Source organism: Nanorana parkeri, unplaced genomic scaffold, assembly GCF_000935625.1.
Source record: "Nanorana parkeri isolate BGI_ZX_2015 unplaced genomic scaffold, ASM93562v1 scaffold240, whole genome shotgun sequence".
Lineage (NCBI taxonomy): Eukaryota > Metazoa > Chordata > Amphibia > Anura > Dicroglossidae > Nanorana > Nanorana parkeri.
In genome coordinates this window covers 478,123-496,701 of record NW_017306508.1, presented here as the reverse complement: position 1 = coordinate 496,701, position 18,579 = coordinate 478,123, and the positions used below count along the sequence as shown (strand labels likewise).

The following is an 18,579-nucleotide window of genomic DNA, read 5'->3' as shown; positions in this document are numbered from 1 at the left end:
GGCTTTGGCAATAGTTAGAGCCAATAAGGAACTGTAACCAATGTTGTCTGCAGGGGTCTGCATGCTGAGAAATATGTATATTAATCACTATAGATCTAGCCAGTTTGATCAAGATGGACAATTCACACTCAGCTCACAGGATGTGACAAGGACCCCCAATTTCTAGCAGGATCACAGGTATTCTCTGTACTTCCTGAAAATGTTCTTAGTCTGAAAATTGAAACCACAAACTTATTTTTGCTAGTGTGATGATCAATACTGGCACTGTAATACAACATTATAGTGATACAACATTATTACTGGCACTGGACTCCAGTGCTTTCACTTATTTGTACAGTCTATGAAGGGTAACAGGAACCCTGCTGTTGAGACCAACATCCCAGGTAGCAGTGGCGAAGGTGGTAGAGCAGCACTTTGCTTAATGTTTTGTGTTTTTACCTGCCATTTTTTTAAGTTGACGTGTCTCCATTATCTCAGATGATTCTGCAGCTCCTAACATCCCAGAGTGGCTCTCTGGCTCCACCTGGAGGCAGTGTGAGTACCTGGCACGCCATATGGAGCCGTTCTCCGCTCTCTGTGACTGTCTGCTATCCAATGACCAGCAGTGGAGGGAATTCTGCAACAACAACAACGTATATGAGTTCCTCAAGAGCCTGTACAGTGTAGAAGGCTTCTCATCACAGGAAGGTATACAAGGCCGCACAAACCTGCTGGAGTATACAGCCAGACATAAGCTATAACCCTGTTCTGAGGTTATAAAAGACCTGCAAGGCTGTATACAGTTACATTCTGATTGGTCACTACAAGCAGTTCTTGTATCAGTCATGTACATGGGCTTCTGTAAGATTATGTTTGGTTTCTTTCTTTGCCCCTTCATTTTGTTGCTCAGTCTACCAGGAAAGAGACATAAACACTATATTTGATTGGCATAAAACAGCAAGAAATGAAACCTCGAGTATCATGTAATTTGTTGATTATAAAATGTATTTACAGTAAGTATGTCAGTTTGTAAGAGTCCAGTGAAAATAGAATGTGAGAGATAAATCAGAGCAGTTGTGATTGGTTCCCAACTTTTCCAAAACTGTTAATACTTTTTAGTCCATTGGTACAGCCACAGCAAGGATCCTCCATTGAAGTTGGTTGGCTTTTACTATCAGACTTCCTGGTGACATCCCTGACCTGATGAGATGATAAGAAAGCTGCTGGTAGGTTCTGGCAGTGTCTCTGAGACATGGATGGTCAGAATTCATAGGTGAGGCTTGGCAGGTCAGAGGAAAGGCCTGGATATATGCAGTATAGCACGATCAGATCATAGTCTTGGATCTAAGCAGGCCAGGATCTCAAAGGGCCATCTATGGTCATGCATTATAAGAGCCATCTTACTGGATTATTAAAATGTATGTACACCCATCCACCACAGTCAAATAAATTCTGTTTTTGCTTTGTAAATGTAGTTGTGAAGGTTTTTTATTTTGGCGTGAGTAAATGTTTCATAAACACCCATTGATCCTGCCAGTTTCTGCTTTTTCTCCACGAGGCATTTTTAATGACCACCAGCTCCCAGTTCTGCAGGAAACTGCTCTCCCTGTGCCTTCATCCAATCTGCTGCAGTCAGTGTCCCCCACAGTTTGATTGACAGCTGCTCTAACTGTTTATGTGCTGAGACAGTCTTCCCTCTCAGAGGTACATCAAATAGAACATAAATTTGTCTAGTGGTGGCTAACTCCCATAACCTAACCTCCTAGTAATTCCATGATCACAAGCATAGAAGATGATGAGGGCTTTAATAGGGCAATGCTTCAATAATTTTCTACTTGCAGTATCAGGGTACATTTACTGTTGGACATTGATCAATAATCTTAATTTCCTTTGCCATAGTGTCTGAAATAAGAACTGCATATATTGGCTCATAACAATTACACTTATACCCTCAAAAAGGCAATTGAAGAATAAAAGCTTGCAAACAGATTGGCTGCTATGGACACTACAATCCGGCCTGAGTATAGTTTGGCAGAGTTGTACACAGCTAATTAGTTATTGATAAAAACTTCTTTCTGTTTAACAGGTACGGCACAAAGTTCAGACAGAGAAGACACCGAGGACCCGGGAGAACAGCATACAAGTATTGTATTTCACTGGGAGGAACTTTCTTCATTCCAAAAACTTATATTGGTAAATATGAAATGTTCCGTCATTTTCGGTCATTGTGATATATCCCGTATATAAGGTAACCTTAAAGTGGAACTCCAGATATAGTGTTTTTGTCTTGGACACAGTGGTGTAGGGATAGAGCCTTTGTGGGATTTTTATTGCTTTCTGTGTCTCCTTGATTAATTGCACGGGTGTCACAAAGTTTACCGACTTGCAGTTTTTTTATCCTAAAATAACGCTGAACATGTTTCTTGCTGCTTCTTCTTTTTCACGCTTAATCAGAAACATTTTATGCTTTGAGCACCCAGACAGACATTTTCATGCATCAAGCTTGAGAAGAAGGTTTCTCCTGATGGTGGGATCTTGTCTGCACATCCCACCTTTAACTCAGACCTATGATCACTTTGAGAAATGTGCAATGCCTCATTGAAAGCATGCAATTTCATTTTCACCACATGATGGCGCTATTGTGTTCAGCATATAGCTTCCAATTTGTTATTTTGGGATGTGCAATTCTGAAGGCGCAGTAATGTGGGTGTGTAAAGTAATCCCACATTTTGTTAGATCACTGCAAAGCAACAGGTTTGATTATATCCAACCCCCCAGTAGCACATACATTCTTTCCTTCGCTCTCCAGCGCTGGAAACCAGAGAAAACACCCTTTACTTTTAAGTATGGAGGAGCATGTGACTCCATCCATGTGACTGCACTGGGCCAATCAGCAATAATGCCCAGAGAGTCCAGAGCCCAATGTAAGCTGGCACTCTTTCTACACTACTATATGGTTCACACTTGGCTCATTTCAAAAGGACATTGTCTTCTGTGCTCAGCAAAATGATGGAGACAGGAGTCAGAACACCTCCTAAGTGTCCATCTTTATCTGCCCTAAATGATCAAATTAACACAAATATATCTCTGTGTTCAGGTCAAGGTCCTCCGTCCAGAATGTTTAATCAGCGCCATCCAGGAGTTTATCATTGAGAAGATGGGCAAAGAATATGTTCAGAGCAGTGCAATGAATATAAAACAGGCCCTGCAGGAAACCAGCAACACTACCCCACTTATATTCATACTCTCGTCTGGTAAGTAGTTTATCTTTCATACAGTTTTATTAATTCTTTGTTACAGTAAATGTTTCATAATAACACTTCAGTGAACCTGAACTCCATTTTAAACTTTTAAAGCAAGCCTCTAAGGTTACAAAAATTCATACAGAGTGTCCCATACAAATTAAGATCTGTTAGGCCCAATTCACACTGAGCGATTTATGGTGCGATTTTTGCAGCGATATCGCTGATATTTCCGCGCTATATCGCTCTATGTAGCTTCACCAATACATTTCAATGTAGCTATTCACATCTAGTCGCTCAATATTGCTCAATATCGCTCAATATCGCTTGTAGCTCGTCGCTGGTAGCTTGTCGCTCCTACATGACCCTTTTTTAGAGCGATTTTGAGCGATATTGCTCCTGATTGCATACAGCCCAATAGGAAGATGTCGCACGATGTCGCGCGACACGTCGCTCAATGTCGCTCAAAGTCGCACGATTTCCATGTCGCTCAGTGTGAATGGGGTCTTACAGTCATCTCTCCATCGGCCCGTGTCTCCTTCCTTCTGTTTCGGTGCTGAAGCTTCCACTCTTCAGAATTCGACACCTGCGGGAGTGTCCTATGCCTGTGTTCCCCATAGCGCACTGTGGTACCATCCTCTGACCCTTACGTCACCACAGCTTAGACACTTAATATGCCCTCTATACTAAACATTGCCTGCATCACCACCTAATGTACACACAATATGAAAGTCTGTATTAGAATAATGATACATGTATTAAAGGGAGCACCACAACTACATACTGTATATACAGGATGGACAAGGAAGCAGAGGGTTGCCCAGAATACACATGGAGTTTTAGCTCCACCAGCCCTGCCATAAAGCTCCACTTACCCAGGAGGCGCCATCTTTACTACAACATGGGGTATTTTTTTAGACTTTTAGGGATTTGATATATCACTGACATCTATAGGTGCACCGAAATAGAAATTTAAAAACCGAAACGAAACCGAAATAGATAAAATTGTCAGGCCGAAACTGATACCGAAAATGTTTATATTTTAATTTTTTAACATTTTTAAAATGTTTTATTTTTATTTATTTTTTATAAACTTTTACATTTTTATTTTTTACTTTACTTTTAGGGGCTTTGGGGAAATATTAGGGGTCTAAACAGACCCCTGATATTTCCCTTTTAAAATAGAAAAAGAGATTGAGAACACAGAGTGCTCAATCTCTTTTTCTGTATCCCCTGTTATCAATGAACAGGAATCCTCTGAGTGTTCCTGTTCATTGATAACTTGAGAACAGAGTGTGTTTACTATAACCACAATTATGAATGAACAGGAGGTGATGTAGATCACTTCCCATTCATTCATAATTGAGGATATAGTACACATACCATGTCCTCAATTATGTACAAACACTCAGCGATCACTGATCACTGAGTGTTTGTGCTCGCTCTCCTCTCTGACACAATGTCACAAGGAGGCTGAGTGAGCAGTGCGAGAGGAGAGCCCAGCCTCCTGTGACAGCGCTGTCTCCGCCCCTACACCGCTCACAGCTCTCTTGTACCGCAACGCTCGGCCGCCTGTCACTTTCTCTCCTCCGCGCTGGGACACAGAGCAGCGCCCAGCGGGGAGGAAAGAAATCACGGATGCACCGCTGTATCGGCAGGAAAATTTCACTTTCGGCATTTAGTCAAAAGTGCCATTTTCGGCCAATATGTTTCGGCGGCCGATATATCGGTGCATCCCTACTGACATCAGCACTTTATTATATTACTATTGGCTTTTCTGTGTATCTCTCCTTTGTATGTATTGACCCGGTTTATACCAGCACAGGATTCTTATAGAATGCAGTGATACTGGTTTATTTGGCATAGTTGTACTGATGGATTGGTGGGTTCAACTGATTTTATTTGTTTATACTCTGCTCATGTGCACTCTGTATACTCTGAACAACTGTGGTGCTCCATTTATTACATGTACCATTACTCTGCTAAAGCCTACGCGGTGGTTCCGGCAGTTTTACCATGGACGGCATTTTTACTGTCTTAGTTGTATGTGTTTCTCTCTATCACTTGCACACTTAGTGGTTTAGGTCTTTCTCTTTGGGTTCACTGTACATTACTATAGGACACAACAGTGACGTAAAGGTTAGAGCGTAGGGCTGTTGAATACTGAAAAGTCTGACAGAGGCAGCAGCACTAGAAAGGATGTCAGAAAAGTGATTTTGTCCCTCGCTGCCACAGGTTATGTTAGTGACAAACGGCGAGTTGTAGCTAGAGACTTCATTGCTATAGTCACTAGCTGCAACAAAATCACTAAGAAGCATTTTTTTTACAGCTGACAGGAGGTCTCACCCTTCACTCCATCCAAAACAAAAAACAGTTTTAGCTAGAGTTGGGCTTTAATAGGTTTGTAGCTCTAACTTTCACATGATGCATCATCATCATAACAGGTAGTGACCCGGTTGGTGAACTGGAACGCTTGGCGCTGGAGACTCGGGGGAGCACGCTGCACCTTGACATGATCTCTCTGGGCCGCGGTCAGGGCGTGAAGGCCGAAGAGCTGATTAATAAATCCCAGAGGCTGAAAGGACATTGGGTATTCCTGCAGAACTGCCACCTGGCCGCTTCCTTTATGCCCAGGCTGAGGGAAATCGTGGAGGGGTAAGTCCGCGCTCTATTACAAATGACACTATAGTATAGCGTGTGCACTTTAAAGAAAACCTGTACTCATTCCTTCTTATCAACTTAAAGTGGATCTGTCGGAAGCTTTACATGTTTGCATGAACATATTCCTGACATGTCACAATATACAGCTGCAGTATCATTTTTTTAGAAAACGTAATTTTAATAAAAAAACATCCTTGAGCTCCAGTCCTGTGACTTAACCTAGACTAAGATGAGATCATCAGTCTGCTGCAGGCAGGATGCAACATTTCCTCAGTCTCCTCTACCCCATTGATTACAATGGCTGTGCAATGTTACTCAGAAGGTCACAAGGTGGGGGGCTGATCTGTGTCAGACATTTGTGGGGGCCCCCACACTGCAAGAGTTACCTGCTCTATGATATTTTACAGGTGAATTGTGGCTTTGTTGATTACAGGTTCGAGCAGCAGAGTCAGTCTTTGGACCCCCAGTTTAGACTGTTGCTGAGCTCCAAATCGGACCAATTGTTTCCAGTGTCCATTCTACAGAAGGGGTTCAAGGTGAGGCTCTACCATTTATTACAATATATTCAGCAGTTATAATGTCTAATACCTCAACATTGTGCTTTTCACTCACCTCATAGTTCTAGCCGACCTGTGACAGTGACACTGTCACAGGTCGGCTCAGTGGATCGGGAGGTGAGCCAACACATACCAGCATTTGCTCACCTCTCGATCCTGTGACGGCTCTCTGCCGTGACAGGGGAGGGGCTGCTTCCCCCCTCCCCGCTCCGATCCTCCAGCGCTGACTGGCAGAACGGACGGGGGAGGGGGCGGGTACAGCTGGCTCTGCCTCTAGATAGGCAGAGCCAGCTGTCAGTCACGCAGCTGGGCGGATCACGGCACAATTGTCGGGATCCGCTTCAGCTGCGGTGTCTCAGCATACCGCGAGTAGCAGCTCCCGATATACTGCGGCGTCTCAGTATATAGAGAGCTACTGCTCGCGGTATACTGAGCCTAGGGTGACGGGAGGATGCTAGTTTGTGTCCTCCTGTTACCCCAAGGAGAACTATGGGGAAAAGCCTTAACCCCATAGTTCTCCTTTAACCTGAGAGAGCATGTAAACTGTTCAGATATTGTCTATGTTGGGAAGTGATTCCATGGATCCTGTGCTGCAAAGACAACACAGGATCCATGTATAAATTCCTGATATTATAAATCCCTATATTATCTTCTGACAATCCCATGTGTGGCAGAGTGTGAACTTCCGTCCTGTGATCTAATAAAACTCTGTGGCAATGCATAGTGCTGCCAAGTCCAACGTTTTCTGGCACTGGGGGCTGGAGAAGGGGGGTGCTCGGGCATCTAATGGGGAGAATGTAAAACCTAAACAACGTCATGATGATCTTCCATAGCCCAACAAGCAGGCAAGTGATGCAGGAAGTTACAAAGCTGCAGTAGTATATAGTGGCATCATCCTGCTAGCTGTGCAGTTAGGCAGGTGAATGGGAGTTAGAAGACCGGCTGAACAGATTTGCAGATTTATCTCGACAGGTAAATAGTTCACGTATATTTTTTTTTCAGCTGCTGTTTTCCTGGAGTTTTGCTTAAATGTCCTTTTCTGTTTCTTCCCTAGATGGCGGTGGAGCCCCCTATGGGTTTGAAGGGGAAACTGCTGCAGACGTTTGACGCTAGTGGGACTGGACTGATAACGGAGAAGACGTTTGAGAGGGAGAACCATGGACGGCCCTGGAAGAAGCTGCTGTTCAGTCTGTGCCTCTTCCACTCTGTGTTAAATGAGAGACATAAATACGGCGCACTTGGCTGGAATATCCCCTACGAGTTCACCTCATCGGACCTCGAGGTCTGTGCTGACTTCTTCTTATATACACATAACTTAGTATTGTACCTTGGGCTGTCTGATGGAAACTGCAAGTGTTGCCCATATCAGCCAATCAGACGCTGCTTGTGGGTGACATACTGTATAGGTTTTACATTAAAGGGACCATATCACTACAGTACAAAAATTAAATAAAAGGTATCCAGTAAAAGAACATATTGCACACCTAGCTTTCCCGTGGTGGCAAGTAAAGTCTTTGCTGCCTTGAACAGCTGTGGGAGCTCCTGCTATCCTACATCTGTGCCCCCAATGGACACGGAGGTCAGCCACTGCAAAGGTAAGTCTGCAGTGTTCTATTATCAGATCTCAATGGTTGTAACCACCTGAGTTGCTATCTTGTGACCTTTCACCTAGGCAGCAACGTGGGCACCTGAAGAAGGACCCTCACACCCTGCATTGAGGAAGAGAGAAGATTTAGGAGCCAACACATCATGTGACTAGGAAATTAGGTAAGTAAAAAGGGCATTTAAAAAAAAAAGTAAACCCAGCAAGTTAGTTACGGGGGTGAAGGGTTGAGGGTAGGGGGGGAGGGGCAAGGCATTCCTAGGGATCAGCTTTAAATATAAGGTGTCCAGACTGCAGTGGACTTTACTCTTGCAGCACACCTCTACGCCTGTGATGGCAACACTGTCATCTTACTTAGTAGAAGGGGCGATGGAGAGCTCATACAAAATGACAACTTATGATGAAGTGGGAGGTGTCTTAGTGGTGATGACATTCTGTCATAATGTCAAGAAGATGGCGCCACACGGGATTGGTTTAGGATGGCTGACAATTACACCCGGGACCCCAGAGTCAGCACCGCTTTTGTTAAATTACTGTAGAAGGAAAGGCTAAATAATAATCCAACATTTAAATGTTGTGGAGGGCCGACAATGGGGATGATGAATTCCATAGAGCAGTGACATCACCGGCCGCCATCCATTGGTCTAAGCCACATCTTTGAAATAAAATGACTGGACAGAAAAGCTTAGAGACTTACATTGTGATTTGGTATAAAATGTATGCGGGGCTCGGGGGAGAAACGAGGGGGCGGGGACATTTAAATGTTGGTTTATTGCTTATCCTCTCTCACCCGGAATGACACGGATCTCCTATCAGAATGAAGCTCTGTCATGTGACATATAATACGGGCTGTGCTTGCAGGTCTCTGTACAGATGTTGGCGATGCTTACTGAGGGCCGCAATGAGATTCCCTGGAAGGCCGTCCATTACCTGACCGGAGAGGTGATATACGGAGGCCGCGTCACAGATCTCTGGGACCGCCGGTGTCTCCTCAGCATCCTGGACACCTTCTATAACCCGGCTGTGCTACAAGATGGTTATTCCTTCTCCGAGGACAAGGTGATCCCACATTGCATGGCATGGAATAGGTCATGGTAGTGATAGTAATAGGGTCAGCTGGATGTATTCTGTAATGCTGAAGACTAGGGATGTCCCGATGCCACTTTTTTAAGACCAAGTACAAGTACAAGTACTTTCCCGCAGGTACTTGCCAATACCAATTACCGATACTACTGGTCCTCCCTTGTTAGTAGGCATCGGGATCCCCCAGCTTTGGACACTGGGGCGGTCACTCCGGTAGTTCTGCCCGTGGGGCTGTCCATGGCTGTGCCTGCGCCGGGAAGGAGGAGGAGATAAAGAACCAGGCAGGCACTGCCATGGACAGCTACTTGCAGGTCACCAGCAAGCTGCTGAGGTCCCCACAAGCGCAGATGCTCAGCAGCTGCTGCAGTTTAAAAATGTACCGGTATCTGCCTTAAGAATCTTGGCATTTTCACAAGTACAAGTACTTGTGAAAATGCCTGGTATCGGCCCCGATACCGATACTAGTATCGGTATCTGGACATCCCTACTGAAGACGTTTCACTCATCACTCAGACATCCTCCCCGGTTCTAATGAGAGTCATTCCCATCAATCCAATCAGCGAGGAACGTGTCACAGAAATTACTGATTGTTCAAGAGCAGGGCAAAAGTTGTGTTATCACCTCCCCCCTTCCTGTCTGAATGGAATAATCCAATCACTGTGGTGTCAGCAATTGTGTCAAGGCCGATGCTGATTGCAAATATCTTCACTGTTTATCTCTTACTGTTTCAGAGGCCATAGGGACAGTACAATCTCCGCAATAGGGTTATAGGCAGCAATAAAATATAATCATTATTCTTCCCATGTCTATGTTGGAGTTGGATTGTTTAATCTGCTTATATTTGCCTTCCCCATTTCCTTCTTTCACCCTCATCAATATGCTAATGAAATTATTAAATAAGTACCTTTCTCATTTCATGACATACTTTATTTTAGACTAAGTGACATCATCACTGGGTACCTGTACGTCCTTGTGCAATGCAGGCAGATCATGGCTGGGAGGGGCAGGCAACGTGCTGTACATAGCTTCATGAAAACATCACAGCACCCTGTCTCAGTACTCCTCTCAAGAGCCCTCAGCCTTGAAAAAAAGCAGTGGGCTGGCTCTTGGGAGGACCTATGCAAATATTACAAAGCCTTGATGGGTGGATGTCAGTCTGCAGGAGTGGGCGTTCCTAGGCAGGCTCTGTTTCAGTCAAAGAGAGGAGCCGGTACAACTGTGCAAAACTGAAGTGAAGGCCGGAGGTCAGCTTTAGGCACACAAAAAAAGTGGAATCACTATAAGGTGGATGGGAACAGCCATCCCCCCACAGAGGGCAAGTACAGAGACAGGAATTTTGACAAGGAGGTCACACTGCTCACATACAAACAGTTAAAATCAGAGGTGAAATACATTTAAATGAACTCTGACCGGCCAAAAAAATGTGTCACTCTGCTCAGCCAGTCTTATGATCCAGGCGCCCCTGCTGGACAGCATAGCTAGAACCCGGATCTTTATTGTAGCAGCAACGCAGCATGACCCAAGACAAACCCCCTCAGCCTGATCATTGGACGGTGGAGGAGCAGCAACATGCTAATACATCATCACTCTGCTCACTCCTGTCAGCCTGATTCCTGTATTAGACTGACAATACTGTGCACGGCCCTGGTTCTGGTTTTCTACCCACCGCCTTGATTTATACTATTTGGGGGTGACAGGAAGCTAATATAAGGGCACGCACTGGTACAAGTTTCTTTTTTTTTCCTGAACATTGTCAGTTGATATTTGTTATGTCCCCGGACTCCATCCTTCTAGGTGACGAGGCCTTTACATGGGATTTATATAGCTGGGTGTAAAATAAGACAAGAGCGGGCGCTGTGCGGCGTACATGAGATGAGAGGACGCAGCAACACTATGCCGGGAATTTATCACAACTGGAGCAGCAACCAATCAGCTTCTCTCTTTCATTTTCAAATCTTAACTGAACACACTGAAGTGAGAAGCTGATTGGTTGCCATGGGTAACTGTTCCAGATTTGATAAATTCCCCCCAATGTATATATACTGCTACATAGTCACATGATAAAGATGAATACATACAATGTAAGGAAACTCGGGGTGGATCTGTGCTGAAATTCTCAGGGAATACAAAGACCGGGGGCACTCCAGCTGTTGTGGAACTACAAGTCCCATGAGCCATTGCAAGTCATGGGTATAACAGATACAGATATGATGGGATCTGTAGTTTCAGCACAGCCAGATTGCCTACACGTGGCAACGCCGGTCAGATTGATCTCATTCACGGTCACGGGTCTGTTATGCTGAGTACACATCCAGCAGTGATGATGTCATCGCTCATTGTTCTCAGACTCTACTCTCCGTCTGCTGTCACTGATCACCAGTAGGGGATGTAGCTCAGTGGTAGAGCGCATGCTTTGCATGTATGAGGCCCCGGGTTCAATCCCCGGCATCTCCACTTTATTGTTTCTGAGGACATTTTTGTTATAACCGATCTCTGAAACTTTTAATAAAGACGAATCTCACCGACATCATCATATACGGTGATACTTTATTATTACTCCTGAAATCTTCCCCTTATTATAAGAATATAATGAGAAGAGGTCGCTGAGCTTTGTATATCACCGGATCCTAGCGGACTGTCACCATTATTTATGTCTTTACAAATCCTATTTACACCAAATACATGTAGAAGGTTAGAGAGTCACATCACATTGTAACAATTGTTTCTATTCATCTCAAACTATATTTCTTTTATGTTATGTTTACACTGTCAGACAAAATGTTTTGGACGTGGATTCTTTTTCTGATTTTGTTCTGATTTCTGCTGAACATTCTGGACAAAGAACGAATCGCACAATTCTTTTTCTGCTCCAGTTCAGACCATAATGTGTTTATTATTGTAGATGTAAAAGTAAATGATATTTAGGCCTTGTTCACACCAAGCGCGAAGCAGAGGAGAGCAGTTACAGACCGGATCAATACTGCGTTCAATGTATTCCAATGGTATTTTGGGCTCTAGTTAGCACCGCAGTGTTCAGTTCCAGAGCATGTAAAAAAAACTGCAGCAAGCCCCATTTTACCTGCTCTGGAACGCATGCAAACGCATCACAAACGCATGCAAACGCCCTGGAACACAATGAAAGGCCATTTTAGGCTAAAATTATCTTTTCTTTTACAAAAACAGCCCGGAACACATCAAAAACACGGCAAGACACATTGTACTGCATGTGCAGAAACGTATGCAGATCTGGTCCGCATTTGGTGTGAATAAGCCCTTAGGTTGCAAAAGCACCGCGTGTCATAAACAATCATTTGTAATAAAATACTTGTATCCACCTTTGTTCAGTTTTTGTTGCATCTCAGTGCTGCTGATTTCCTGAGGCCTGTTTGCAGACACTTCCTGTCTACATTCACTCCGGTGATGGCTGCGTGGCATTTCTCAGGGCGGGTTTCCTGAGGGTGACAACAGTGGACCGTGTCTGCATAATGTGTTGCAATGTCCCCTTGTAGTCTCCACTGATAGCCCGTGTGACAGGGTGGCAATGCAGGAGAACAGTTTGTAGAGAGGGCAGAGTGTTGTCACCCTATAACAGGAAGTGCCTGGTGGCAGTATCATCCGGGATTAGTTGAATGGAAGCTGCAGATTTGCAGACACTGGTAATGACTTCTGAAATGAGATGAATGTGGTAACGTTTCTATGAGAAGTTAGTGATGGGCTTTACTTTAACAGACGTCTTTGTTCCAGGTATACGGAACCATAGCGGATAATGTCACACTATGGGAGTGCCGGGATTATATCAGCTCCCTCCCAGACGCAGACCCCCCTCAGATATTCGGGATGCACCCCGACGCAGACAGAGCGTTCCTCACGTCTCAGGCTCAGCTCTTCGCAGACACCATTGTCAGCATGCAGCCGAGGCTCAGCGCGGAATACGTCACCGTCAGGTTGGTGTTCACAATCTGCTGACCCCTATACTTCATATTCTATATATGTGGGGGAAGGGAGACACCTGTGTTGTCAATAGCAACCTGTTAGATTTCAGATGAGTTTTATTGTGTGAAAGCTGGAAAATGTAAAGTGGAACTCTGGGCACAATAGAAGCTGAGATACACCGTATGAGGCGATCTGTCCGCAGCATCAACACAGCAGAGTCCCCCTGCAACGTATTTGTATTACCCGCTGATCCTCCCAGGAGATCAATTATTTGTTCACTTCTTTTAAAGGGGAAGTAAAGAAATCCAGTTTTGCTGCAGATTTCACCATAATGTGTGAGTCTGCACAACATTTCTGCACATTATGGGCCTTTATTTACCCTGTAAAGTGCCCCCTCCTGCACTGCGGCCCCCATGATCTTCCTCATTGCCCCGTCACTGGTGCTTTCATCTTCTATCGTGCTCAGCAATCTTCACCTTCCTTGGCCGGGCGAGGAGGACTTTCCTTCATACCAGAAACCCGCACTTACTCCCAGCATCTAACAGAGATTGTGTGCTGAGCTGTGCATGAGCCGCTGTGCATGAGCCCCTGTGCATGAGCCGCTGTGCATGAGCCGCTGTACACGAGACACTGTGCATGAGCCGCTGTGCATGAGCCGCTGTACACGAGACACTGTGCATGAGCCGCTGTGCATGAGCCCCTGTGCATGAGCCGCTGTGCATGAGCCGCTGTGCATGAGCCACTGTGCATCAGCCGCTGTCAGTGTACAAATCATAAACTGCTAGCAGGCAGAGGGAAATATTGTTTTGGCAGAAGAGATATATGGAGCCTCTTCCACCATGAATATCGATCTGCTGATAAGTTTTTACTTTGCAGGTTCGGTCCTCCATTACACCTGAGTATTCAATGAATGCGCGGCAAATGCGCATGGAAACGTGCGCTTTGATGTGTGTTCACAAAACGCAAAAAAATTCTTTACAAATCAAATTTGTAAAGTAGCAGTGACATCATTGTGCTGTACAAAGCCAGTGCAGAGAGCAGTGGGAGGGACCCAGCAAGCTCCACCCACTACAGACTGCCTGCAGAAAACTACAGGAGGGGGCGGAGACCAGACCAGTCACCGTGCACAAGGAGAGAGAGCAGCAGTGACCGGTCTTTATTACGGGAAGTGGTAAAGTCTCACTGCATAGATCTGGAAGAAATACACAAATCATACCGGGATTGCAGGAAGAACACACATGACTCTTGTATGTAGAGAATATTTGCTCACCCCGGAGTTCGGCTTTAAATGAATGGGCACTGGTGTCATTTGATGTCATATGTCCTCTGTGTAGATTTGGGATCTGTGAAGTTATTGGTGTGCTTTGTCTAGCAGAGGTGACAGCAGCCGGGATGAGATGGTTCTGCACTTGGCTTCCAGTATCCTCAGCAAAGTGCCAATGACAGTGGAAGGAAGGATGGAGCAGGACAAGGCAGCAGCTAGATCGGACATTGCTGTGACGGTCAGCAGCTTGTTCACTGACCCTGCTTGGGATAGCCTTGTGAGATCAACCAAAGGTATAATGTGTATTTCACTTATCACATGGACGGGTATTGCCCATTCAGGGCCCAGATTATTGCCCCTCCTCCGTCCTCAGCAGCACATACGACTTCATTCTCCCATCATATAGTTCAGCCACTAGAGGTGAAGGGAATACCTGGCACTTCTGGGTGTGACCATGGGGCTTGTTGATTGGCCCAGTGCTGTCACATGGTGTTCCTGTGGCGTATTGTTCTTGGCTCTATGCCTTACTTAAAGGAGAACTATGAGGTAAGTGCTTTTCACTCACCTCATAGTTCTAGCCGACCTGTTACAATGAGACTGTCACAGGTCGGCTCAGTAGATCGGGAGGTGAGCGAACACATATCGGCATTCGCTCACTGAGAGCCGTGACAGGGGAGGGGCTAGATCCCCCCCTCCCCGCTCCGATCCGCCAGCGCTGACTGGCGGAACGGACGGGGGAGGGGGCGGGTACAGCTGGCTCTGCCTCTAGATAGGCGGAGTTAGCTGTCAGTCACGCACCTGGGCGGATCCCGGCATAATTGTCGGGATCCGCTTCAGCTGCGGCGTCTCAGTATACCGCGAGCTGTAGCTCGCGGTATACTGAGCTTAGGGTAACGGGAGGACGCTAGTTTGTGTCCTCCCGTTACCCTAAGGAGAACTATGGGGAAAAACCCTGACCCCATAGTTCTCCTTTAAAGCAAACCTGTCATGATAGAAATATGTTTGATGTCATTGAGTCATCTTTCTTATGCTGACCCTCCGGCTTCAATATTTTTGAGTCACTGACGCAGAACTAGTAGGCAGATAAGGACTTGTTTGATTCACATACACATTGGTCAGTAATTCAGAAATCGAAGGGTCACCATAGCCACCAGGCAAATAGCATTTCTGAAGGAGTTCAACAGTGGCAGGTTTTCCTGTCTGTGTTATAACAGGTACACTTGATTTCACCCATTTGTATCAGTAAACCAATACAAGGCGCAATGGTGCCATCTGCTGGCCTATTCGCAGCATAGCTTACCGGCTGGTACAGAGTACACCAACTTTCTTTCTTTACCTTCCATTGAGGGACACAGGAATTCTTAGACTTCTAAAACTGCCGGGTTATACCGCCACCTATAGGAGAAATGGACACAGGCAGCAAGAGAGCCGATGGGCAATACAGAATAACCCCTCAGAAGAGTGGACACGTTTTCTGCAGCTCTGCTGTTCTCTTTTCAGTGGCGGACCTAAGGAACAAAGGGCCCTGGTACAAGATTTTTTTTTGGGCCCCCCCAAATCCCCCCTCTATATATATTGCCTCCTCTCTATACACATTGTCCCCCCTCTATATATATTGCCTCCTCTCTATACACATTGTCCCCCCTCTATATATATTGCCTCCTCTCTATACACATTGTCCCCCTCTATATATATTGCCTCCTCTCTATATACATTGCCTCCTCTCTATATACATTGCCCCCACTTCTCTATATGCATTGCCCCCCTCTCGCACACTCTGCCCCTCCTGCACAAAGCCGAACGAGAATGAGCCCAGTGGAGTGGGCGGGGCCTGGTCAATAGCGGCAGCGCGCTGTGATTGGCGGAGGGTTACCATGGCAATAGACCGCTGACCCGGATCGGGAGCAGCACTGTACAGAGGTAGCGGAGGATTTCAGTTTGCTATCTTGGCCGGCGGACGGGGCCCCCCCCCCCGCCCCCCCCCCCCCCCGTATGGAGTGTCGGATGAACAGATGATCCGACACTCCCGGCGCAGAGATGGGGGGCCCGCTGGCCGCTGGATACTGATCCGGTGCTGGGACTGTACTGGGCCCCCCCCACCGGTGGTAGTTCCGCCACTGTCTCTGTTCATTTGTAAGATTTTGTTCTGCTTGGGCCTGTTCGGTTTTGTTGCTCTGTGTTGGATGTCCTGACAGTGGATGGTAAAGAGAATTTTTATACTCACAATAAAATCCTTTTCTCTGAGGACATTGAGGAATCTTTGCAGCCTTCCAGCCCTCCAATGTAAACACACTGCAGATGTTTATAAGCTGTTAGAAACCTTCTGGCTTCAGAGTCTTTATTGTGACATTTGAGGATGAATTACTGTACAGTACAAGCAGCTGGAGAGGTCAGTGATGGCTTGTGATAATGCTCAATATGAAGAAATGGTAAGGTCTATAGTCCAGGCCTAGGTGCACCTAAAGTGCTGCTCTCCCCAACACTACATACCTAACCTTCCCTGATCCGCCTGGCCACCAGATATGTAATCCCAGTGTAAGATTGACATTGTGATCTCTCCCCATGTGACCTCATTGCTACATTATCCACCAATGACCAGCGCTGTCATGTCAGAGTAAGGGGAATGAGTCGTGTGCTCCCCCCTACCTGAATGCATGGGGTACTTCCCTTCATTCTGGACAGCCAGACCTAGTGGCGAGGGCACAGAGAATGTGAGCGGGTGCAGCTAGGATGGGCGGCAGTTGAATGAACATGTTGCATATGGGTAATGTGTAGGATCATTGTAGGGATGGGGGTTGGGTTTAGCGATTGAGCCGAGGGTTGAGGTTTGGTTTTAGGCAAATCTTTGACGTTTCCAAATAGATGTGTTTAGCTAGCAGGGGTAGCCAAACTCCGCCCCTCCAGCTGTGGTGGAACTACAAATCCCATGAGGCATTGGAAGATTCTCACTGCTACAGACAGGACTCCCGGAGAGAGAGATGCATCATGGGATTTGTAGTTTCACCACAGCTGGAGGGGCGGATTTTGGCTACCCCTGAGCTAGAGGGACTCTCCGGTCCAGAACACAATGGAGGCATCCCAGCATCATCCCTTGGTGGATGGAGGGGAGGAGTCAGTCTGAGGGTCGGGGTTACATTTAGAATAAAGTTTCATTGGGGTGAATGATTTCTGATATGATTATTGTGGTGACAAAACATCTTTCTCCTGACAAGGTGACAATCCAGAGAAGCTGATCTGATGTCCTTCAGAGATTCATCACAGCTCCCTAGTCTGGGCAGCATTTTGGCTTCTGAATATCATCCTAAACTGGGAACAATAAAACCTTCAGGAACATGGAGGACGTCACGTGACCTTCTCCCGATTTGTATTTGCAGGTTACGATCCTCTGCTGAATTCCGCTTTACTGACTGTTCTCCATCAGGAGATTGGACGATTTAACCACCTGCTGTCAGTCGTACACAGTTCACTCAGTGCTCTGCAGCAGGCTGTGCGGGGGGAGATCATACTGAATAAAGTCCTGGAGGAGCTCTATAACTCCCTGAGCAGCCTCAAGGTGCCTGAGCTGTGGCAGGTAAGTGCTATGCTGGTGGGCAGGATCGCCATTAAAAGGGTCTTAAAGTGTATGTCTGCACAAGAAACGTCCCCATATTTGGCCTCTTTAAAACCACTACAAGTACAGAAAAGTACATATTGATCCTGTCAGAAATCCAGTGAGCACCTGACTTCCTGTAGTGAGCTGACAATGCTGCCTCTGCTGCACTGAAATCCCAACCAGTATTGTCAGCAATGCCTGCTGGACTACAGAACTCCACCACTCCTCACCTCTCTCCATATGCATACACTGGTTTCTTTCCCTGACAGTATATGTGGAAAAGGCATGTGGGAGATGTAGTTCTAGGGGTGAGCCGATATCAATAGGAACTTACCTACCAGCAGCTCCCTCTGCAAGAATTTTACAAGGCAGGAGATGTTACAGGGTATAAGAAAGACTGTTTCTGTCCACAGCAGGGGCAGCCAAACTGGCCCTCCAGCTTTGGTGATACTACAAACCTCATCATGCATCTGAATCTGGAAGTCATACCTGAGTCTTGCAATGACATATGGGACTTGTAGTTCCACAACAGCTGAAGGGTCAAAGTTTGGATACCCCTGGTCTACAGGAACAAGGTAAAAGAAGACAAAATGCTGGGACATGTGAAGGGGATGAGGGAGGCTTGGGGGGTAAATTTGGGTCATGTCTATATAAATCCTATAGGT

The 18,579-nt window shown here is 45.9% G+C and overlaps 1 protein-coding gene and 1 non-coding gene across 2 annotated transcripts in view; both read left to right on the top strand.

Moving 5' to 3' along the window:
• Nucleotides 1–18,579, top strand: part of DNAH14 (dynein axonemal heavy chain 14) — a 188,228-nt gene that overhangs the window by 166,281 nt on the left and 3,368 nt on the right. Inside the window, 10 exon segments of the mRNA XM_018556494.1 lie at nt 496–687; nt 2,066–2,172; nt 3,077–3,233; nt 5,666–5,876; nt 6,316–6,418; nt 7,494–7,721; nt 8,904–9,101; nt 12,870–13,069; nt 14,434–14,615; nt 17,697–17,893. Coding sequence (XP_018411996.1) covers nt 496–687; nt 2,066–2,172; nt 3,077–3,233; nt 5,666–5,876; nt 6,316–6,418; nt 7,494–7,721; nt 8,904–9,101; nt 12,870–13,069; nt 14,434–14,615; nt 17,697–17,893 — 1,775 coding nt within the window.
• Nucleotides 11,508–11,579, top strand: TRNAA-UGC. The gene has a single exon. It is a non-coding gene; the product is annotated as a tRNA-Ala (tRNA).